The sequence below is a fragment of the Acinonyx jubatus genome, chromosome X (assembly GCF_027475565.1).
Source record: "Acinonyx jubatus isolate Ajub_Pintada_27869175 chromosome X, VMU_Ajub_asm_v1.0, whole genome shotgun sequence".
NCBI lineage: Eukaryota > Metazoa > Chordata > Mammalia > Carnivora > Felidae > Acinonyx > Acinonyx jubatus.
The window spans coordinates 45,633,826-45,655,622 of NC_069389.1; the positions used below are offsets into that span (position 1 = coordinate 45,633,826).

The 21,797-nt window shown below is 38.3% G+C and overlaps 1 protein-coding gene across 4 annotated transcripts in view; it reads right to left on the reverse strand.

Moving 5' to 3' along the window:
• The window catches only part of PHF8 (PHD finger protein 8), a 94,138-nt gene that overhangs the window by 56,544 nt on the left and 15,797 nt on the right, over positions 1 to 21,797 (reverse strand). For all 4 annotated transcript variants that reach the window (XM_015083414.3, XM_015083415.3, XM_015083413.3 and 1 more), the window contains exons 3-8: positions 16,352 to 16,437; positions 15,868 to 15,976; positions 10,222 to 10,382; positions 9,232 to 9,373; positions 7,627 to 7,813; positions 4,969 to 5,131 (exon numbers count right to left, since the gene is read on the reverse strand). In XM_015083414.3, the coding sequence (XP_014938900.2) occupies positions 4,969 to 5,131; positions 7,627 to 7,813; positions 9,232 to 9,373; positions 10,222 to 10,382; positions 15,868 to 15,976; positions 16,352 to 16,437 (848 nt within the window). The remainder of the gene's footprint in view (positions 1 to 4,968; positions 5,132 to 7,626; positions 7,814 to 9,231; positions 9,374 to 10,221; positions 10,383 to 15,867; positions 15,977 to 16,351; positions 16,438 to 21,797) is intronic.

Genomic DNA, 21,797 nt, shown 5'->3' on the forward strand with positions numbered 1-21,797 from the left:
AAAGATATTAGAGCTGTATGACAATTTTAAAGCAGTGATCATAAGAATGTTTCAATGAACAATTATAAACATGCTTGAAACAAAAAAAAACAGAAAGAGAAAATATAAGAAACAAATGTAAATTTCAGAACTGAAAAATACTATATCTGAAATAATGAACACAGATGGACTCAACAGAAGAATAAAAACAATGAAGAAATAGAAAGTACTCAATATTAACAAAAGAGGAAATAGACTGAAAAAAATAAACTCGGGGATCTGTGGACTACAGCAAAATATATACAGCATTCAGATAATCAGAGACCCAAAGAAAAGAAGTGAGAGTGTGGGGATGAAAAATCATTCAAAGAAATAACAACTAAAAATTTCTTCACTAATATGACAGAAACATAGACCTACACATTCAGGAAGCTCAGTCAACACAAACAGTATAAACCCAAAGAAATACATGCCAAGACACATTATAGTCAAACTGCTGAAAACTAAAGAAAAAAGAAATTACAAGTAGCAAGAAATGACACATGTAAGGGAAAAAACAATTTGAATGAGAGCCGAAATTTCATCAGAAGCTATGGAGGCAAGAAGGAAGCAGCACAACATTCTTCCAAGTGCTGAAAGAACTATCAATCCAGCAAAAATATCCATTAGGAATAAAAGGGAAATCAAGACATTTACAGATGAAGGAGAACTAAGAAAATCTACTGACAGCAGGCCTACCCTAAAACTCTAAACAGAGAAGAAATGATAAAAGAAGAATCTTGAAACACCAGGAAGGAAGAAAGAACAACCAAAGAGTAAAAATACAGGCAAACAGGTACGCCTGGGTGGTTCAGTCGGTTAAGCGTCCGACTTCGGCTCAGGTCAGGATCTCGTGGTTCGTGGGTTTGAGCCCTGCATTGAGTTCTTTGTGCTGACAGCTCAGAGCCTGGAGCCTGCTTCAAATTCTGTGTCTCCCTCTCTCTCTGCCCCTCCCCTGCTTGCTCTCTCTTTCTCTGTCTCTCAAAAATAAATAAACATTAAAAAAAAATACAGGTAAATACAATAGACTTTCCTTCTCTTGGGTGTTAGAAGTTATGTTTGACAGTGAAACAAAAATTGAAACACTGTATGATATGGTTCTCAATGTATGAAGAAATATTTAAGACAAATACATTATAAATGGGAAGGGTAAAGGGATGTGAATAGAGGTAAGGTTTCAACCTTCCCCTCAAACTGGTAAAATGTTAATTAAAATGTCAATACCAGACTGTGATATGATGTATATATCTATTATACATATAAATTAAACAAGAGCAACTACTAAAAACCTATACAAACCACAGGCTAAAAATTCATATGGAAATACAAGGGCCCTGAATAGCCATAATAATCTTGAAAAAGAAAAACAAAGTTGGAAGACTGACACTTTCTGATTTTAAAACTTACTAGAAATATATGGTAATTGAAATAGTGTGATACTGTTATAAGGACAGACCTATAGACCAATGGAATAGAATTCAAAGTGCAAAAATAAACAAATACATCTGTGGTTAATTGATTTTCGACAAAGGTGTCAAGACAATTCATTAGGGAAAGAATGGTCTTTTCAAATGGTTCTGGGACAAATGAACAGCCACATGAAAAAGAATGATATTGGACCCTTACCTCACATCATATATAGAAGTTGACTTGAAATGGATAAAAGACCTAAATGTAATAATTAAAACTATAAAGCTCTTAGAACACAGGTGTAAATCTTCATGACCTTAAACTATGAATTAGGCAATGGTCTCTTAGATACGACACCGAAAACACAAGCAAATAAAGAATAAAGTAGATAAACTGGACTTTTGTTCTTTCTAGGACACTATAATGAAACTGAAAAGACAACCCCCAGAGAGAAAATATTTTTAAATTACATATCAGATAAGGTACAATATCCAAAATATGTATTAAAAAAAACTCTTACAACACAACAAAAAGACAAATTACCTAATCAAAAATTGGGCAAAAGTTCCGAATAGATTCTATTCCATAAAAAGATACACAAATGTCTAATAAGCACATGAAAAAATGTTTGACATCAACAATCATTAGGGAAATACAAATTAAAATCTCAGTGAGGGGTGCCTGGGTGGCTCTGTCGGTTAAGCATCCGACTTTGGCTCAGGTCATGATCTTACAGTTTGTGGGTTCAAGCCCTGCATCGGGGTCTGTGCTGACAGCTGAGTCTGGACCCTGCTTCAGATTCTGTGTCTCCCTGTCTCTCTGCCCCTCCCCTGCTCACGCTCTGTCTCACTTTCTCAAAAATAAACATTAAAAAAATAAAAAATAAAATAAAATCTCAATGAGATACCACTTCACATGCACTAGGATGGCTATAATCGCAAAGACAGACAAGAACAAGTGTTGAGGAGGATGTGGAAAAATTGAGACCCTTATAAACTGCTAGTGGGAATGTAAAATGGTGTTAGGTACTTTAGAGAACAGTTTGGTAATTCCTCAAGAAGTTAAAACAGAGCTAACATATGACTCAGCAATTCCTTTCTTAGGTATGCACCCAAGAGAACTGAAAATATACATTAACACAAAACTTTGCACATGATCATTCATAGCAGCATTATTCATTATAGTCAAAAAGTGGGGGCGCCTGGGTAGCTCAGTCAGTTAAGCGTCCAACTCTTGGTTTCGGCTCAGGTCATTATCTTATAGTTTGTGGGAGTGAGCCCCACATCGGGTCCTGTGCTGAAAGCATGGAGCGTGCTTGGGATTTATCTTTCCCTCTCTCTCTGACTCTCCCCAGCTTGCACTCTCTCTTGCTCTCTCTCAAAAAATAAACATAAATTAAAAAAAAAAACACTTAAAACAACACAAACGCCTATAAGATGATGAAAGGATAAACAATATGTGGTATATCCATGCAGTAGAATATTGTTCAGCCATTTAAAGACCAAGTACTGACAAATGCTATAACTTGGATGAACCCTGAAAATATTTTGCAGAGTAAAAAAGCCAGACACAAAGGACCACATATTGAACAGTTCCATTTGTATGAAATAGAAGAGGCAAATCCATATACAAAGAATGGACAAAAGTGGGTTGACAGGGGTGAGAGGAGGAGTGGAAGGAATGGGGAGTAACTGTTAATGAGTACAGGATTTCTTTTTGAAGTGATGAAAATTTTCTGGTATTACATACTGGTGATGGCTGCACGACATTGTGGATATATTTTTTAAACTTAACTGCACTCTTTAACATGGTAAGTTTTATGGTGTGTGTTATACACCAATTTTTTTGAAAAGTACACTTAACTAAATGAAAATGAAAACTGAACATATCAAAATATATGACACAGCTAAATCAGTGCTGAAGGGGAAACTTACAGCACCAAATGCTTACATTACAAAAGAAGTAAAGTCTGAAATCAATAATCTAAGCTCTTGTCTCAAGACTGGAAGGAGCAAAATAAACCCACAGCAAGCAGAAGGAAGGAAAAACAAAGATAAAAGCAGAAATCAATGAAGCTGAAAACATAAACAGAAAAAAATCAATTGAGACAGAAAGTGTTTCTTTAAAAAGTCTGAAAAATTGACAAACCTCCATCAGATTGACACAGAATAAGAAAGGCCCAAAAAACTAATACCAGGAATGAAACCAAGGATATCAGGGTGCCTGGGTGGCTCCGTCAGTTGAGCATCTTACTCTTGGTTTCAGCTCAGGTCATGATTTCACAGTAGTGGGATCAAGCCCCAAGGTGGACTCTGTGCTGGCAGCTCAGAGCCTGCTTGGGATATTCTCTCTCTCTCTCTCTCTCTCTCTCTCTCTCCCCTCTCCCTGTTCTCTCTCCAAAATGAATAAATAAACATAAAAAAATTAAAAAAAAAAGAAACAGAGGATATCACTAGAGACTTGGAAGACATCAAAAGGATAATAAGAAAATACAATCAACAACTCTGCATACATAAATTTGGCAACTTAGATAAAATGGACCAATTCCTTGAAAAGCACAAACTACCATAGCTCACCCAATATGAAACAGATAATTTGAATAACCTACTAAAGTTTAAGGAAATTGAATGTTAATTAAAAACTTCCCCACAAAAGAAATCTCCAGGTCCATGTGACTGCACTAGAGAATTCTACCAAAGGTTTGAGAAAACTTAACATTAATTCTGAAATCAAAGAATGAAGTTTAAGAAATCAAGGAAGGAGCACCTGAAGTGGCTCAGTCGGTTATGCGTCTGACTTTGGCTCAGGTCTTAATCTCACAGTTCGTGAGTTTGAGCCCTGTGTCAGGCTCTGTGCTGACAGCTCAGAGCCTGGAGCCTGCTTTGGATTCTGTGTCTCCCTCTCTTTCTGCCCCTCCCCTGCTTGCATTCTGTCTCTCTCAAAAAGAAATAAACATTAAAAAACTAAAAGAAAAGAAATCAAGGAGGATCTAAATAAATGGAAAGACATACTGGGTTCATCAAAGACTCAACATGGTAAAGATGTCAACTTCCCCAAATTGAGACAACTGGGGGCACTTTTTCAAAACATACACTCAGATCCCACCCCAGACCTAAAAATCCATAATGCTAGGGGTAAAGCCTAGGCATGTATTGTTTGGGGGGTGGGGGAAGCCCCACCCCCACCCCAGGTAATTCTGATTTATAGACTGCAATGCCAGCCTCCCAGTCACTATTCCTAGAGCCATAGGGCTGAGAGACCTATTCTCTACCTGTCCACCAAGTTGGCATAGCCCAGTGCAAGAGGTCCATCAACCTCTTCCTGTACCTTCCCACCTGCAATCTCCCCAAGTAACTATGCTGCCTACTAGCCATCACATGCATTTTCTTAAGGTCCAATTCTGAGTCATCAGCTGATATGAGAAGGGTTTTCCCACATAATCGGATCAATATATTATAGGAAGGATCTACCTCTGGTACCACAACCTCCCTTTCTCTTCCAGCCCTCCTGAAACCCTCCCAGAGGGGGCCCAGGGAAGACCTGTAGGAATGAAAAGTGTCTGTCCTTGCTTCACGGAACATTTATAGCACTTGTCCACCTGGTCCCCAAAAAACATCTCATTCTGGTTAGAGGAGCTGCTCCAGCACTCAAAGAGAGTCAGATTGGCATTTGTTGGGCGGATCAGGTAGAAGATCTTCTCACCCTGAAACAAAACAGGTTTAGGTGCCAAAAATATCAACAATTTCCATAAAAATCCTCCAGAGGGTCTCCAAAAGGATATTTTCTCTCCCATGCTCCAAGACCACATAATATGACAGATTCTCCCCCAAACCCATCCAGTAATCATTTTTATGTGGATTTGGAAAACTTCAAAAGCTCCTTTTGTACTTTGTGCTTTTGAGCCTCTGTAAGATTGACAAAAAATGATTTGGAAAGGGCATTCCAAACAAAATTGTTCAACTTAGGACAAATATACACCAAAAGCTTCTACTTTAGATACAAAGTCAAATGAAAAATGGCCTCTATAGATGAGTAGATCAATATTACTAGCCGTAGGAGAATTTAAGGCCACATTACTGATGAGAAAATTGAATTTGCCTTTAAATGCCATTTACAGAGAGTGTTCCTTCTCACACCTGCAATCAAAGCTAATAAAAGTTTAAAAGTTCAGTAATTGCCCAAGGACTTCTAAAAGATTATATGTTAGGCGATTATCTGTTGGAAAAACATTTTATTTCCTAATTATGTTTTGCCTAGACAATCACCAGATTATTTGGTTGAAAAGAAATAAAAGCCCACCAGCACAAAAATATCCTCAACCTACAGCTGATTAGTTTAACCAATATTTCCTGATAATAAATTTCAATGTAGAAGAGCAATAACACTAGAAATTATCTATTGCACAATTGGAGAAATTTCATTCAGATCTGTAGATTAGGTAACAGTATCCTATCAATATTGATTTTCTGATTTTGATAACTATACTGCAGTTATATACGAGAATGCCCTTATTTTCAAGAAATATGCACTGAATTATAAGATAAAGGGACACATGTCTGCAACTACTCTCAAATGTTTCAGAAAATATATATATATATATATATAACTATTTTATCATGTTTGCTTTATAGAATGAATATAATAAAATGTAACATTTGGGGAATCTAAGTGAAGGGCACACAGGCATTCTTCCTACCATTTTTGCAATTTTTCTATAAAAAAGGAATTATTGGGGCACCTGGGTGGGTCAGTCGGTTAAGCATCCGACGACTTCGGCTCAGGTCATGATCTTGCGGTCTGTGAGTTCGAGCCCCGCGTCAGGCTCTGTGCTGACCGCTCAGAGCCTGGAGCCTGTTTCAGATTCTGTGTCTCCCTCTCTCTCTGACCCTCCCCCGTTCATGCTCTGTCTCTCTCTGTCTCAAAAATAAATAAACGTTAAAAAAAATTAAAAAAAAAAAAAAGGAATTATTTTAAAATGAAAAAGTTAAATCTAACATTTGCATAGCAGTGATTTACATGCTCCAATTTCATGATAAACCAGTGGAAACAACTAGTTTAGGATTTGTGATCATTTGGACAAGAGCCATATCCAAGTCTTCTGCTCTTTCCTTGGCATTTCTGATAAGAAAAATAAATAGTATGATGGTGGAAAAGAATCAAAATTACTTAAGAAATTTGTTTTCCAGGGGCGCCTGGGTGGCTCAGTCAGTTAAGCATCTGACTTCAGCTCAGGTCATGAACTCACGGTTCATGAGTTTAAGCCCTGGGTTGGGCTCCGTGCTGACAGCCTGGAGCCTACTTCGGATACTGTGTCTCCCTCTCTCTCTGTTCGTCTCCCACTTGCTCTCTTGTCTGTCTCTGTCTCTGTCTCTCTCTCTCCCAAAAATAAATAAAGATTAAAAAAAAATTGTTTTCCAGACTTTAAAAATCCTTCATAGTCACTGATAATCAATACGCTAATTACAAAATTGAAACAATCACTAAAAGGGAAACTACCCATAGGAAGGCTAACATTAAAAAAAAAAACCTGTCATGGGCACCTGGGTGGCTCAATTGGTTAAGTGTCCAACTCTTAGTTTCAGCTCAGGTCACGATCTCACGGTTCGTGAGATCAAGCCCCACATCAGGCTCTGTGCTGACAGTGCAAAGCCTGCTTGGGATTCTCTATCTCTCTGACCCTCCCCTACTTGCTGCACATGGTCTCTCTCTCAAAATAAATAAATACACATTAAAAAAAAAACTTGTTATATATATGCTCTATCTTGGTGGTGGCAGTCATGCAACTACATACAATGTCAAAACTCATCAAACTATACATTTAGAACAGATTCATTTTATGGTGTATAAATTATACCTCAATAAGGACGGGGGATGGGAAGTTTCTCATGTTACCAAGAATCTGAAGTAAATATGAACATTTCCATACATAGTCATAGGAGTATAGATTGGTTCAATTAACAGCCAGAAAACCTTAGGCATCTGCTGTTATTCAAAAAAATGTTAAGCATCAAAACTGTAGAGACAGTTTATATGGCATATCCACTTAGTGCCCAACCCTGATAGAGTAGTTATATGGAAATGTCACCCAAACAGAATCTGGGAGGCAGGTAGACCTCAGCAGCCTCTTCTGTGCTGCCACGTGAAACAAAGAGGGCGGCCCAAGGCCAGGCTGCCTCTAGAGGCCACATTCATTCCTACCTTGAGCACATGGTACCAGACCGAGGTGCCACCAAAGTCAATGTGAAAGTCTGTATAGCTATCCCGCACACTCATGAGGCAGTACTTTTGCACATTGGGCCTCTCAAATATACACTCCTCTGGCCACAAGTTCTCCACCCACGAGAGCTTCCGAACAATCTTGGGAGTCTCCACAAGGTTAGAAAGCCTAGCAAGGAAGGGGTGGAGAACAGACGTCAGCTGATTGGGAATTAAAGATTAAAGCCTGAATAAAATGCTCCCCATCCCAGTGAGAGTCAAATAAGAGAAAGAAGTCCTTTCCACAGGATCCCCAAGGGCACATAGGATACTTATTTCTAGAAGTCTGGTCAGCATCCTCATTCCACTCAGCTCTAGAAGTCCCAAGTCCCAGCTCCACAGCATTCCCCAGTCAAAGGAGGTCATTTCCTCCACAAAATGCTCATAATTCCCTTCACCCAGGTCCACTCACTTGGCACGGAGTCAATAACAGTTATTGTACTGTCCCCATGTCTTAATGTCTTCTTTATGAGGAACCATTAGAGAAACCTTTCAAGGGCTCAGTTTCAGGTAGTGTTTCTCCCCAGCATCTGGTTGTTTTTATCTTACCTAAAACCACAAACCTTATGATATTGCACTCCTTCCTTGTCCTTACTTTCAGGAAATTGACTGAAAACGCTACAGTCCTTCTCTAACAACTATCCAGACACTCATACACGCATTTTGTGTGCAGATTACCCACCAGATGCATCCTATTTCTCCACTTTTATTTTCCTTTTGTGCCAGTTTTGTCTGTTCTTTCCTCTCTGTATCTCTGTAAGCTACCTCAAATAGCCTTTCAAGATGAAGTGAGATACAAACAAACACAGCTTTAAAAAAAAAACCCTCAGGTTGTTAACTCTGATGTTAATACCAACAGCAAGGATTTTAATATTGTATAGTTATTTAAAATGTTGCCATTGATGGAAACTGGTTGAAGAATACACAGGACACTCTGTACAGATTTTTGCAACTTCCTGTAAATCTATAATTATGTCAAAATTAAAAGTTAAAAAAGTACATAATCAGACAATAAGTTTTCTAAGTGCAAAAAGATATGTTACAATTTGGGAAATTTCCCGCATTTCTGAGCACAGAGAAGACTACATGTATCTACTGAGTGCATGAGTCCAGATAGAATCATTTAAAGGTTATAAAAAGCTCTTTTTTCTTTTATATCTAAGTAACCTTACCCTTAGAGAAACTACTTGGGGGTAATTCAGTAAATCTATTTCCAGGGACAGAGGACCTATACTGGGAATTAAATAGTGACCGTACCACAATCTAAATACCAAAAAAAAAAAAAAAAGTCTAAGAAAGCTGTCCTGGGTCTTGGAGACAAAAATTAATTAAAATAGCTAGTGTATAATCTATCCAATGTTAGAAACTGTAGAAGAGAAATACAATTTGGTTGTTATAATGGGAACAGCTACCCTAGAAAGTATAAACCAGCTCATCATCCCAAAGGAAGAAACTACCAAGAGGAAGGGAAAAAGGAACACTTATACTCAGTATATCACAAGTTCCAGGGACTTTGTTAGGTTTTTTACTTACCCCTGCTCCTCCTACCTGGTATCAGAGAATTCCAAACTAATGACATTGAGGACTTTCTCCCTCTTCCCACTATAATAGTATTTCACAAAATCACCAAGCTTCATCTTGCAGTCAGCCTGGCGGGTCACATCAATAACATCAATCTCTTTGTCAGAACCTAGAATAAAAAGATAGATTCTGCACCAAGTGGTCTAAGGGACCGGGGAAGCCTCCCTCCCCCCTTCACCTGTACCTAGAATGGACTGACACTCAAAACTTCTCACCACACACACTGTATTTGTATGTATGTATGTATGTAGGAATCCCTCACGCTCTCCTTACACCAATGTGCTGGGTCCAGGCCTATTAGAGTAACACAACTGCCTGACATACAGTCTCACTCATGATACAATCCACATGCCTGGGCCTATTCCCTCACTTCTCTTCCTAGCCCCGAAATTTAATGCCCAGAAGACAAATGGCACATGAGGGCAAAAATCAGAGGCTTTCTTATCTCAAAAGAAGGGAGACTCCTGGGGCGCCTGGGTGGCTCAGTCGGTTAAGGGTCTGACTTCAGCTCAGGTCACAATCTCGCAGTCAGTGAGTTCGAGCCCCGCGTCGGGCTCTGGGCTGATGGCTCGGAGCCTGGAGCCTGCTTCCGATTCTGTGTCTCCCTCTCTCTCTGCCCCTCCCCATTCATGCTCTGTCTCTCTCTGTCTCAAAAATAAATAAAAAGGTTTAAAAAAATTTAAAAAAAAAAAAAGAAGGGAGACTCCCATGATCCCTGGAATTCCCCTGGTAAAAAAAAAAAGTGGGGCTCAGCCTGGGGGCTCGGGGCCTATTAAGGAGGAAAAGAAAACCAAGATTTTGGTTCTAGTTTTGCCAAAGACTGACTCCGGGCAAAGCACTTTACCTCATATTCCCAAGATGGCTAGAAAAGAAATACAAAGGTAGACTGGAAGCAAAGGGTCACTGGTCTTGATGGGAGTGAATGATGTCACAGTTAGGATAGTTCATCTTTCTTACCAACATAGTGTTCCACGTCCCTCACAGTGAATGATGGTGAAGGCAGCGTCATCCCCAATCCATCCTTCTTCAAGACTAGGATGGGCACACTGAAGCTATTCTCCTCCAAGAATTCCACAGTCAGCTGACTTCCAGTGGGCTTCAGAATCACTTCATCTGAGCTGTGGGCCACATGAGAGAAAGCCTGAGCCCCAGAGGCACTGACACTAAAGGCTTCACTTGATGCTGCCATTCACCCAAGGGGTGGGGCCTTCCTGAGCAGACCTTAATGTGGACTGTAAACTAATGACATATACCTCATGTGCCAGGGAAGAAATGACTTATCCAAGGTAAGAAACCAGGTCACTGGCAGAGGTGGGGAGCTAACCCAAGGATATCTTGTTAATAGCATACTCTTCTCTGAATGGCAAAAGAAGAAATCAGTCAATAACCTGCCCAGAAAGAAAAGATGTATCTGCAATTTTAGTTAATTTACTCTAACCCAGAGCAGGGACACCCATTTAAAACACTGGCAAATAAAAAAAGACTGATTTGCAAATGACATATCCAATAAAGGGTTAGTATCCAAAATACATAAAGAACTTACACACTCAACACACACACAAAAAAATGCAAGTAATCCAATTTAAAAATGGGCAGAAGACATGAACAGACACTTCTCCAAAGAGGGCATACACACGGCCAATAGACACATGAAAAGATGTTCAACGTCACTCATCACCAGGGAAATGCAAATCCAAACTACAATGAGATATCACCTCATACCCGTCAGAATGGCTGAAATCAAAAACACAAGAAACAACAAGTGTTGGCGAGGATGTGGGCAAACTGGAACCCTCATGTACTGTTGGCGGGAATGCAAAGTGGTGCAGCCACTGTGAAAAACGGTATGGAGGTTCCTCAAAAAAATAAAAACAGAACTACCATATGATCTAGTAATCACACTACTGGGTACTTACCCAAAGAATATGAAAACACTAATTTGAAAGGATAATATGTACCCCTATTTTATTGCAGCATTATTTACAATAGTCAAATTATGGAAGCAACCTAAATGTCCATCAATTGATGAATGGATAAAGAAGATGTGTGTGTGTGTGTGTATACACACACACACACATACATATATATAATATATATATATACATATATATAATATAATATATAATATATACACATACATACATATAATGGCATATATATACATTGGAATATTATTCAGCCATAAAAAAGAATGAAATCTTACCATTTGCAACAACATGGACAGAGCTACAGAGTATAATGCTAAGTGAAGTAAGTTAGTCAGAAAAAGACAAATACCAGATGATTTTACTTATATGTGGACTTTAAGAAACCAAACAAAGGAAAAATAAAGAGACAAATCAAAAAACAGATTCTTAACTACAGAGAATAAACATGGTTATCAGAGGGGAAGTAAGTGGGGGGAATGGGGGAAATAGGTGAAGGGGGTTTAAGAGCACACTTATCTTGAAGACCACTGAGTAATGTATACAATTGGTGAATCACTATACTGTACACCTGAAACTAACAGAACACTGTATGTTAACTATACTGGAATTAACATAAATAAAAAATAAAAAATAAAAGACCGATTAAAAAAACAATTTTTACAACCAATTTCTCAACACATGTATGTAATTAACTAGAAAACAGGAGTTTTTATTTTTTTAAATCATGTTGGAGGAAGATGGACTATTTGACCAAGTTGTGTTGGCACAAGCAATTGGAAAAATATTAAGCTCAATGTCTATCTTTCTCTTTACATAATTCTAGATAGATCAACATTTAAATTGAAAAAAAAAATGAAGCCATCTGTATGTCTTCTTTGGAAAAATGTTCATGTCTTCTGTCCATTTCTTAACTGGATTATTTATTTTGGGGGTGTTGAGTTTGATAAGTTCTTTATAGATTTTGGATGCTAATCCTTTATCAGATACATCATTTGCAAATATCTTCTCCCATTCCACAGGCTGCCTTTTAGTTTTGTTCATTTTTCCAAAGAAGACATATAGGTGGCTAATAGACACATGAAAAGATGCTCAATATAACTCATCATCAGGGAGATACAAATCAAAACCAAATGAGATACCACCTCACACCTGTCAGAATGGCTAAATAGAAACAGGAAACAACAGATGTTGGTGAGGATTTAGAGAAAGGGGAACCGTCTTACACTGTTGGGGGGAATGCAAACTGGTGCAGCTACTCTGGAAAACAGTATGGAGGTTCCTTAAAAAAATAAAAAATAGAACTACCCTATGACCCAGCAATTGCACTACTAGCTATTTACCCAAAATACACAAAAATATTGATTCGAAGGGGTATATGCACCCCGATGTTTATAGCAGCATTATCACCAATAGCCAAACTATGGAAAAAGCTCAAAAGTCTATCGACTGATGAATCAATAAAGAGGATGTGGTGTATATATACAATATACAAATATTACTCGGCCATCAAAAAAAAAATGAAATCTTGGGGTGCCTAGGTGGCTCAGTCAGTTAAGCATCCTACTCTTGATTTTGGCTCAGGTCATGATCTCACAGATCTCAAGATTGAGCACCACATTGGACTCTGTGTTGACAGTGCAGAGCCTGCTTGAGATTCTCTCTCTCTCTCTCTCTCTCTCTCTCTCTCTCTCAATCTCTCTCTCTCTCTCCCTTCCTCCCTCCTTCTCTTCTTCCTCCTCCCCTGCTCACACGCATGAGTGATCTCTTTCTTTCTCAAAATATATAAAATTAAAAAAAAAAAAGAAGGGGCGCCTGGGTGGCTCAGTCGGTTGAGGGCCAAACTTCAGCTCAGGTCATGATCTCACAGTTCATGGGTTCCAGCCCCACATCAGGCTCTGTGCTGACCACTTACTCAGAGTCTGGAGCCTGCTTTGGATTCTGTGTCTCCTTCTCTCTCTGCCCCTCCCCCGCTCATGCTTTGTCTGTTTCTCAAAAATAAATAAATGTAAAAACAAAAATTAAAAAAAAAAGGAATGAAATCTTGTCATTTGCAATGATGCAGATGAAGCTAGAGTGTATTATGCTAAGCAAAGTAGTCAGAGAAAGATAAATAACATATGATTCCATTTATATGTGGAATTTAAGAAACTAAACAGATGAACATATGGAAAGGAAGGGGGAAAAAAAGAGAGGGAAGCAATCCATAAGAGACCCTTAACTATAGAAAACTGAGGGTTGAAGGAGAGAGGTGCATGTGGGATGTGGGTGGGGGGTGGGGTAAATGGGTGATGGATATTAAGGAGGGGCACTTGTGATGAGCACTGAGTGTTATATATAAGTGATAAATCACTAAATTTTAACCTTAACCTTAAACCAATTTTACCATATGTTAACTAACTAGAATTTAAATAAAAACTTGAAAAAATGAAGCCATATAGTAGAAAAAATATGGGAGAGACAAGGCCCACTAGTCATTAAAAATAGCAATAAATAAATTTAACTACATAAAAATTAAAATTTCCTACAAGGAAATATAGGGGTGAATATACCTTTTTGAATTCATGTTTTCATGTTCTTTGGGTAAATACCCAGTAGTAGAATTACTGGATCATAAAAAATTTCCATCTTTAATTATTTGAGGAACCTCCATACTGTTTTCCACAATGGCTACACGAGTTTGCATTCCCACCAACAGCGTACAAGGGTTCCTTTTTCTCTACATCCTCTGTAACACCTGTCATTTCTTGTCTTTCTTATTCTCACCATTCTGACAGTTATAAGGTGATAATCTCATTATTTAATGTAGCCTTATTTACAATATCTAATATACAGAAGCAACCCAAATGTCCCTGCATAGATGGATACAAAAGATGTGGTATATATATATATGATGGAATATTACTGAATGGATACAGAAGATGTGGTATATATATACAATGGAATATTTCTTGGCCATAAAAAGAATCAGATCTTGCCATCTGCAACAACATGGATGGTCCTAGAGAGTATAATACTAAGTGAAATAAGTCAGATATAAAAAGACAAATATCATATGATTTTACTCATATGTGGATCATGAGAACTAAGTAATGGATAGAATTGCTAAATCATTATATTATATAGCTGAAACTAATATAATACTGTATGTTAATTATACTTCATCAAATAAATGCTTAAATAAAATTTTCTGTAAGAAAATCTATTATAAATCAGTAAAAAATGGGCAGTAACCCAATAGAAAAATTGTCAAATAAGCAGAAAATAAACAGAGAAATAAAGATGACTTACAAAGGCACAAAAATATGTGCCTTCTTCATAACTAGATGCAAGTGGAAACATTTCATATTTTATCTTATCGGAAAGGCAAAGAGTTTGATAATAAACAGTGTTGGCCAGGATATAGGGAAACAGCCATCCTCACACACTATCTAGTGGGAATAAGAAATGGTACAGTCACTTTGGAAACAAGTTGGCAACATTTAAAAACATTTTTAAAGCAGATAATCATTAGTCTTACAATTTCACTTTTAGTTAGTAAATCTACACATATACTTAATCCACATATGCAAAAAAGTACAAAGACATTCACTGCATCATTTTTTTCTAACAGCAAAATACTAGAATCAATTTAAGTGTACATCAATAGAGGATTGGTTAAATAAATAAATAAATATCCATACAATGGAATACTAAACATCCATGAAAAAGAATGAAAACCACCAGTATGTGCTGGTATGGACTGAGCTCCAAGATATATAATTTAGGTTTAAAAAAAAGCAAGATGAAGAACACTGAGTGTATTTATGCTTTTTTTAGAAAAGTAGGTTACACACACACACACACACACACACACATTTATATAAGTAAAACCTATTTCTGGAAGAATGTACAAGAAACTTGTTGACTAAAGAAGGGATCTGAGGGGTCTGGGACAGAAAGGAGACTCACTGCCTCTGAACAAACAAATCAAAAGATATTAAGGTGAAGAAACACATAATTCTAAGTAACATTTCAATTACAAGAAAGCTGAAAATGGTTGCATGAATTAAAAACCAAGCAAAAGTGAGTGCTTTATTCATTACTTTTTCTAATTCATTATTTTTGTGTAAAGAACTTCTTTTTAATAAGCTCATTTTAATATTTTTAAAAGGTAAAAATAAACCACCTGGCTGGCTCAGTCAGTAGAGCATGTGACTCTTAATCTCAGGGTTGTGAGTTCAAGCCCCAAGTTGGGCACAGAGTTTAATTTTAAAATAAAAATTAAACAATTTTAAAAAACACATTAAAAGGGAGAAAACTTTTTTTATTTGAAAGAAATACGTGACCGAACATATTTTTTTTTATTTTTAAAAAGAGTTTCCTCTTGTCTACAATGAGAATTAAACTTTTTGATCTTTAGACTCCTAGTTGAAGCATTCCTTGGGTGCATGCAAATATCCTCTAACAGGTGAAAACTGCCTCCCAATCTAACAAAAGTTTTTACAAGTGGACCTTAATGTACTCCGCATGTAGGATGAAACTCTAACAATGTTTCTTAGAAAAATGACTAAAACAGAAGATTCCTCCCAGAGGGAACATTCCTAAATGGGGGAGGCATCTAATGAGACAGCCAGTGGCAAAGTTGGGAAGAAACGAATCCTAGCCTCCCAGAGCCCTGGCATTCACCAACCCTCACCTGTCAAAGGTCCTACTCCGGAGCTCTCTAATGAATGTAGGACTTCCGGTCTTCACTGGCTTCCCCTTGTGTGTATCATGCCCTTTCGAAGATACACGGCGTTTTTTCACTAAGCCAGAGAAAGACACAAGACTGAGTCAGAATGGCCATGAGCTATGTAGGGTTCCAAGAGCAAAGGCCTCAGCAGATCCTGCTTCTCTTCCAGTCTAACAACCCCTTGGAGCACCTGAAGTCAACGAGGCCCTCACATACTCAGGAAAAGTTCCTGGTGAGGTTGGTGCTTCCTCTGGGAATTCCCTAGGAAGAGAGGGAGGTAAAGCTCTGCAATTCTGCCCTCTCACTGGGGCAGCTGCTAACCTGCTGGGCCTACACAGGCTTTTGCTATTTCCCAAGCGCTCAGACAAAGGCAATCTTCCTTTTAAGCTTCCTTCGTTTTGTCTCACCTCTGGACCACTTTCTCTTGAAAACTCCAAGATGTACTTACTAATGGAGGGCCCATGTAAGACTTCACAGTTGGGGCAGTGGTAGAGGTCAATGTCAGCAGCTTTCTCTTCTTCAACGCCAACACAACTAGAAAAGAGAAAAACAGCCAACGTTTATGGGAATTTTATTTTTCGTAAGGTCTAGAACTGTGCTGTCCAGTATACATAGCTATTTACATTTAAATTAATTCAATAAAATTTTAAATGCTGTCCCTGCATCATCTAGCTACATTTCAAATGCTCAGTAGCCACATGTGGCTAGAGGTTACCGTACTTGGCAGATTATCAAACACTTTCACCAATGCAAAAAGTTATATTGGACCACACTGGTCTACAACAATTATGACAGAGCTAAAAATGTACAGACAGCAAAGCTTCATTAAGACTCAGAATGGGGGTGCGCCTGGGTGGCTCAGTCGGTTAAGCATCCAACATCAGCTCAGGTCATGATCTCACGGTTCGTGAGTCTGAGCTCCACATCGGGTTCTGTGCTGACAGCTCAGAGACTGGAGCCTGCTCCAGATTCTGTATCTCCTCTCTCTGCCCCTCTTCAGCTCACACTGTCTCTCTCTCAAAAATAAATAAACATTTAAAACATTTAAAAAAAAGACTTAGAATGGTAAAAGCTAGAAGAGATTCTAAAACAGTGCTGTTCAACAGAAATATAATGTGAGCCAGATATATAAGTTTAAATGTTCTAATAATCACATTAAAAAGGTAAAAAGAGGGGTGCCTGGGTGGCTCAGTCAGTTGAGTGTCCCAACTCTTAATTTTGGCTCAGGTCATGATCCCAGAGTCATGGGATGAAGCCCCATGTCGGGCTCCACACTGAATATGGAGCCTGCTTACGATTCTATCTCTCTCCCTCCTTCTGCCCTTCTCCCCTGCTTGTGCACACTCACTCTCTCTAAAATTAAAAAAAAAGTAAAAAGAAACAGGTGAAATTAATTTTAAAATTTAATTTAACCAATATATCTAAAATATTCTGACTTCAACATATAATCAAAACTTTAAACTTTACTGAACTATTTTACTTGATTAAATGAAAAGGACTGAAAAGAGTATAGTCAACAGTGGTTCTGAGTGAAGGATTACAGGTCATTTTTCTCTTATTTGTATTTTCTAATGCTCTACAATGAACATATGTTACTTATTTCATAATGTAATGTATAAAAAAGTTCATTTAATTTTGAAAATTTGAGTTTAAGTTTATGTGAGATGTTCATCTCACAAAAGTAAATCCTTCCTCACCAAAGTCATTAGCAGCCCTCCTAATAACTTCTGGCTAAGATTAAACTCCTAAAATCCTTGGTCAGCCACACACAGCAGGGAGCATAAAAATAGGGCAGAACTCCAACTTTTTCCTCCAAGATCATGCTCACAAACTGACTTCTTGGGATCAGGACCCCACCCCTGTCCCAACTGCTAACTGCTAATCCTGTGTCTGTAAATCTGCTGCATATCAATAAATTGGGGATATCACCATCAACTTGGTGGAGTTTTTCTAAGGGCTCAGATAATGTATTTAAAGTACTTGGCACACACTCTGGAAAACAGTATGGAGGTTCCTCAAAAAATTAAAACCAGAGGGGCGGCTGGGTGGTTCAGTTGGTAAAGTGTCCGACTTGAGCTCAGGTCATGATCTCATGGCTCATGAGTTCAGGTCCCCCGTCGGACTCTGTGCTAATAGCTCAGAGCCTGGAGCCTGCTTTGGATTCTGTGTCTCCTTCCCTCTCTGCCCTTCTCCCACTCATGTTCTGTCTCTGTCTCTCAAAAATGAATACACATTGAAAAAAATTTTTTTATTAAAAATAGAACTACCCTATGACCCAGTAATTGCACTACTAGGAATTTATCCAAAAGATACAAACATGCTGATAGAAAGGGTGCATGCACCCCAATGGCTATAGCCGCATTATCAACAATACCCAAACTATGGAAAGAGCCCAAATGTCCATCAACTGATGAATGGATTAAGAAGATGTGGTATATATATACAATGAACTACTACTCAATGATCAAAAAGAATAAAATCTTGCCACTAAGTGAAATAGCCAGAGAAAGACAGATATATGATTTCACTCATATGTGGAATTTGAGAAGCTTAACAGGTGAACATAGGGGAAGGGAAGGAAAAATAATGAGGGAAGCAAACCATAAGAGACTCTTAAATACAGAGAACTGAGGGTTGATGGGGGTAGAGGGGTGGGGGTATGGGTTAAATGGATAATGGGCATTAAGGAGGGCACTTGTTGGGATGAGCACATATTACACATATGTGATGAATCACTGGGTTTTACTCCTGAAGCCAAGACTACGCTGTATCTTAACTAACTTGAGAATAAAAAATAATAAATAAATAAAATAATAAAGTGCTTAGCACAGTGAGCACAGAGAAGCACATCTCACCCTTCACCTGCCTAAACTTTCTTTAAATATATTCCCCAGACCTTGTAGCATTAACTCACTTTGTCAGACCACATGCTTTCTCTGTCTCACACCCGTTAGCCTTGGACACTGCTCAAGAAGGAACCACTAGTCATCCCTCTCTCCTGAACTTTCATCCCATATAGCTATGTACTTTCTCCACCCCCAAACATCCACTGGTCATCAACATTCCTAACTTTTCTCTTGTATCCCCAAGCAACCCCATTTCTTGGTAAACAAACCCATCTAATTCATAACCCCTTCAACAAACCCCTTCTTCACCTTCCTGGCTTACTGACCACAGCTTCTCCTAGGAGAAGCCATCTTCTCTATACAAGTGCCAGTCAGTGTGATCCACAGACTAATGCTCATATGTGAACTGTTCACCACAGGTCTGTAATAAGTACAAAAAGTCAGCATGAGCATCCACAAACTTTTATGACAATTTGGCTGAGTAATTTTATGTCTGTTGAATCTAACAATAAGAAATTGGGGCTTATATTTTGTACAGCTTTTTTGGTTCATCCATTTTTCTAGTAATTCATTTTTTATTGTACCAAATAATTGTGTCCATTATTGTTTGGAAATTTTAAAAAACAGACAAACCCGGTCCTTCGCCACAGAACATCTAAGAAGCACTGTGCTAGAACCCCAATCAGGCAGAAGTTATGCATTCTACCAGACCCTTATGTAACTCAGGGCTGTGTTGGAAGCAGACATTCCCCTCACTCTCCAGTGAGAGATCATCTCTCCTCTACCCCTGTGTATGATCTCTTACTCCTTTTTAAAAAAATGTTTGAGAGAGAGAGCATGAGCGAGTGGGGGAGGAGCAGAGAAGGAGAGAGAGGATCCCAAGCAGGCTCCGCACTGTCAGCACAGAGCCTGATGAGGGGCTCAAACCCATGAACCATGAGATCATGACCTGAGCTGAAATCAAGAGTCAGATGCTTAACCAGCTGAGCCACCCAGGTGCCCCAGATCTCTTACTCCTTTGAGCTTCATATCATCTAGACATGCCTCTTTCCACTCCTCTTCACTGTCAGCTCCTCAGCTCCCCAATATACCCCTTTCACTCATTTAAGAACCTGTTCACAGATTCTTCTCCATCCCAAGTCCTGCCAACATCCCACATGATGTTAGTACTGATGCAGAGGCCCAACACACTGGCCTCTTAGCTCTTTGACCTCCTTATCTTCAGAGGCTGGTGTCTCCACTTCCCTTTCAGCTATCAAATCTCATGGTCATCATCCAGCCCTTGTCAATACTTGCAATAGCTCCACATCTAGAATATGAAATTCATACAGCGTACTTGTGACCACAAATATAATCATCCAGCTCTTATTCATTACACTTGTTCTTTGCTCTCAAAATCCCTTGAGCCTACTTTTCACCTCTTCATCTATTCTTAACTTCACCCTTCTTCCCCATCTAGCTTAGATTCCAGCATTCCTCCCTTCAGCCATCCTCCAACAGATATCCTCAACTCCCTTGCCCCACTGCCTTTCCATCACTCCCACGTGCACATTCCAACCCTGGCTCAATCCAACTATGTTAACACTGGACCTTTGGACATGGCTGGAGAAAAATCACCCACTGGATCAGCACCACAATAAATTCACACTGTCCAAAATATCTGAGTCACAGCATAGTCAACACAATATTGAATGAAAAGAACAAAGTTGGAAGACTGATGCTACCTGATTTCAGGACTCACTATAAAGCTACAGTAATCAAGACAGTGTGGTATAGATGAAAGATAGACAAACAGATCAATAAAACAGAATGGAGAGCCCAGAAGTAGACCTACATAAGTATGGTCAACTAATCTTTGACAAAGAGCAAAGGTAGTACAATGGGGCAAAAAGATAGTCTTTTCAACAAATGGTACTGAAACTGGACATCCACATGCAAGTGAATGAATCTTGACACAGAACTTGTACACTTCACAAAAATGGAACTCAAAATGGATCACAGACCTAAATGTAAAATGCAAAAGTACAACACTCCTAGAATATAACACAGGATAAAAATCTAAATGAGCTTGGGCATAGCAATAATTATTTTTAGATGTAATACCAAAGGCATGATCCATGAAAAAAGGAATTGATAAAATAGACTTCATTAAAATTAAAAATATGATCTTTGAAAGATACTGTCAAGAGAAAAACAAGACAAGCCAAAGACTGGGAGTAAACAACTGCATAAATACATATTTGATAAAGGATGCTATCTAAAATATACAAAGAACTCTTAAAAATTAGCAATAAAACAAACCTGATTTAAAAATGGGCAAAAGATCTCTACAGAAACCTCACCGAAGAATATATGCAGATGGAAAATAAGCATATAAAAAGGTGCTCCACATCATATGTTAGGAAAATTAAAACTATGAGATACCACTATACATCATCTATCAGAATAGCCAAAATTCAGAACACTGACAACACTAAATGCTAATGAGGAGGTAGAGCAAAAGGAACTCTCATTCACTGCTGGTGGGAATACAAAATGGTACAGCCATTTTGGAAGACAGTTTGGCAATTTCTTAAAAAACTGAACATACTCTTAACATACAATCCATCAATCATGCTCCTTGGCATTTACTCAAAGGAACTGAACAAAAACCTACACATGGATGTTTATAGCATCTTTTTTCATAAATGCCAAAATTTGGAAGCAATTATGATGTCCTTCAATAGGTGAATGGATAAACTGTGGTATATCCAAACAATGAAATGTTTATTCAGCACTAAAAAGAAAGGAGCTATCAAGCCAGGAAAAGGCATGGAGGAAACCTGAACACATATTATGAAGTGAAAGAAGCCAATCTGAAAAGGCTATGCATTACAGATTCCAACTATATGACATTATGGGAAGGGCAAAACCATGGGGACAGTAAAAACTGATTGCCAGAGGTTATCGGGGAGAGAGAGAAAAATCGGTAGAGCACAGAGAATTTTTAAAGGCAGTGAAACTATTCTGCATGATACTAAAATGCTATAATGGTGAATGCATGTCATT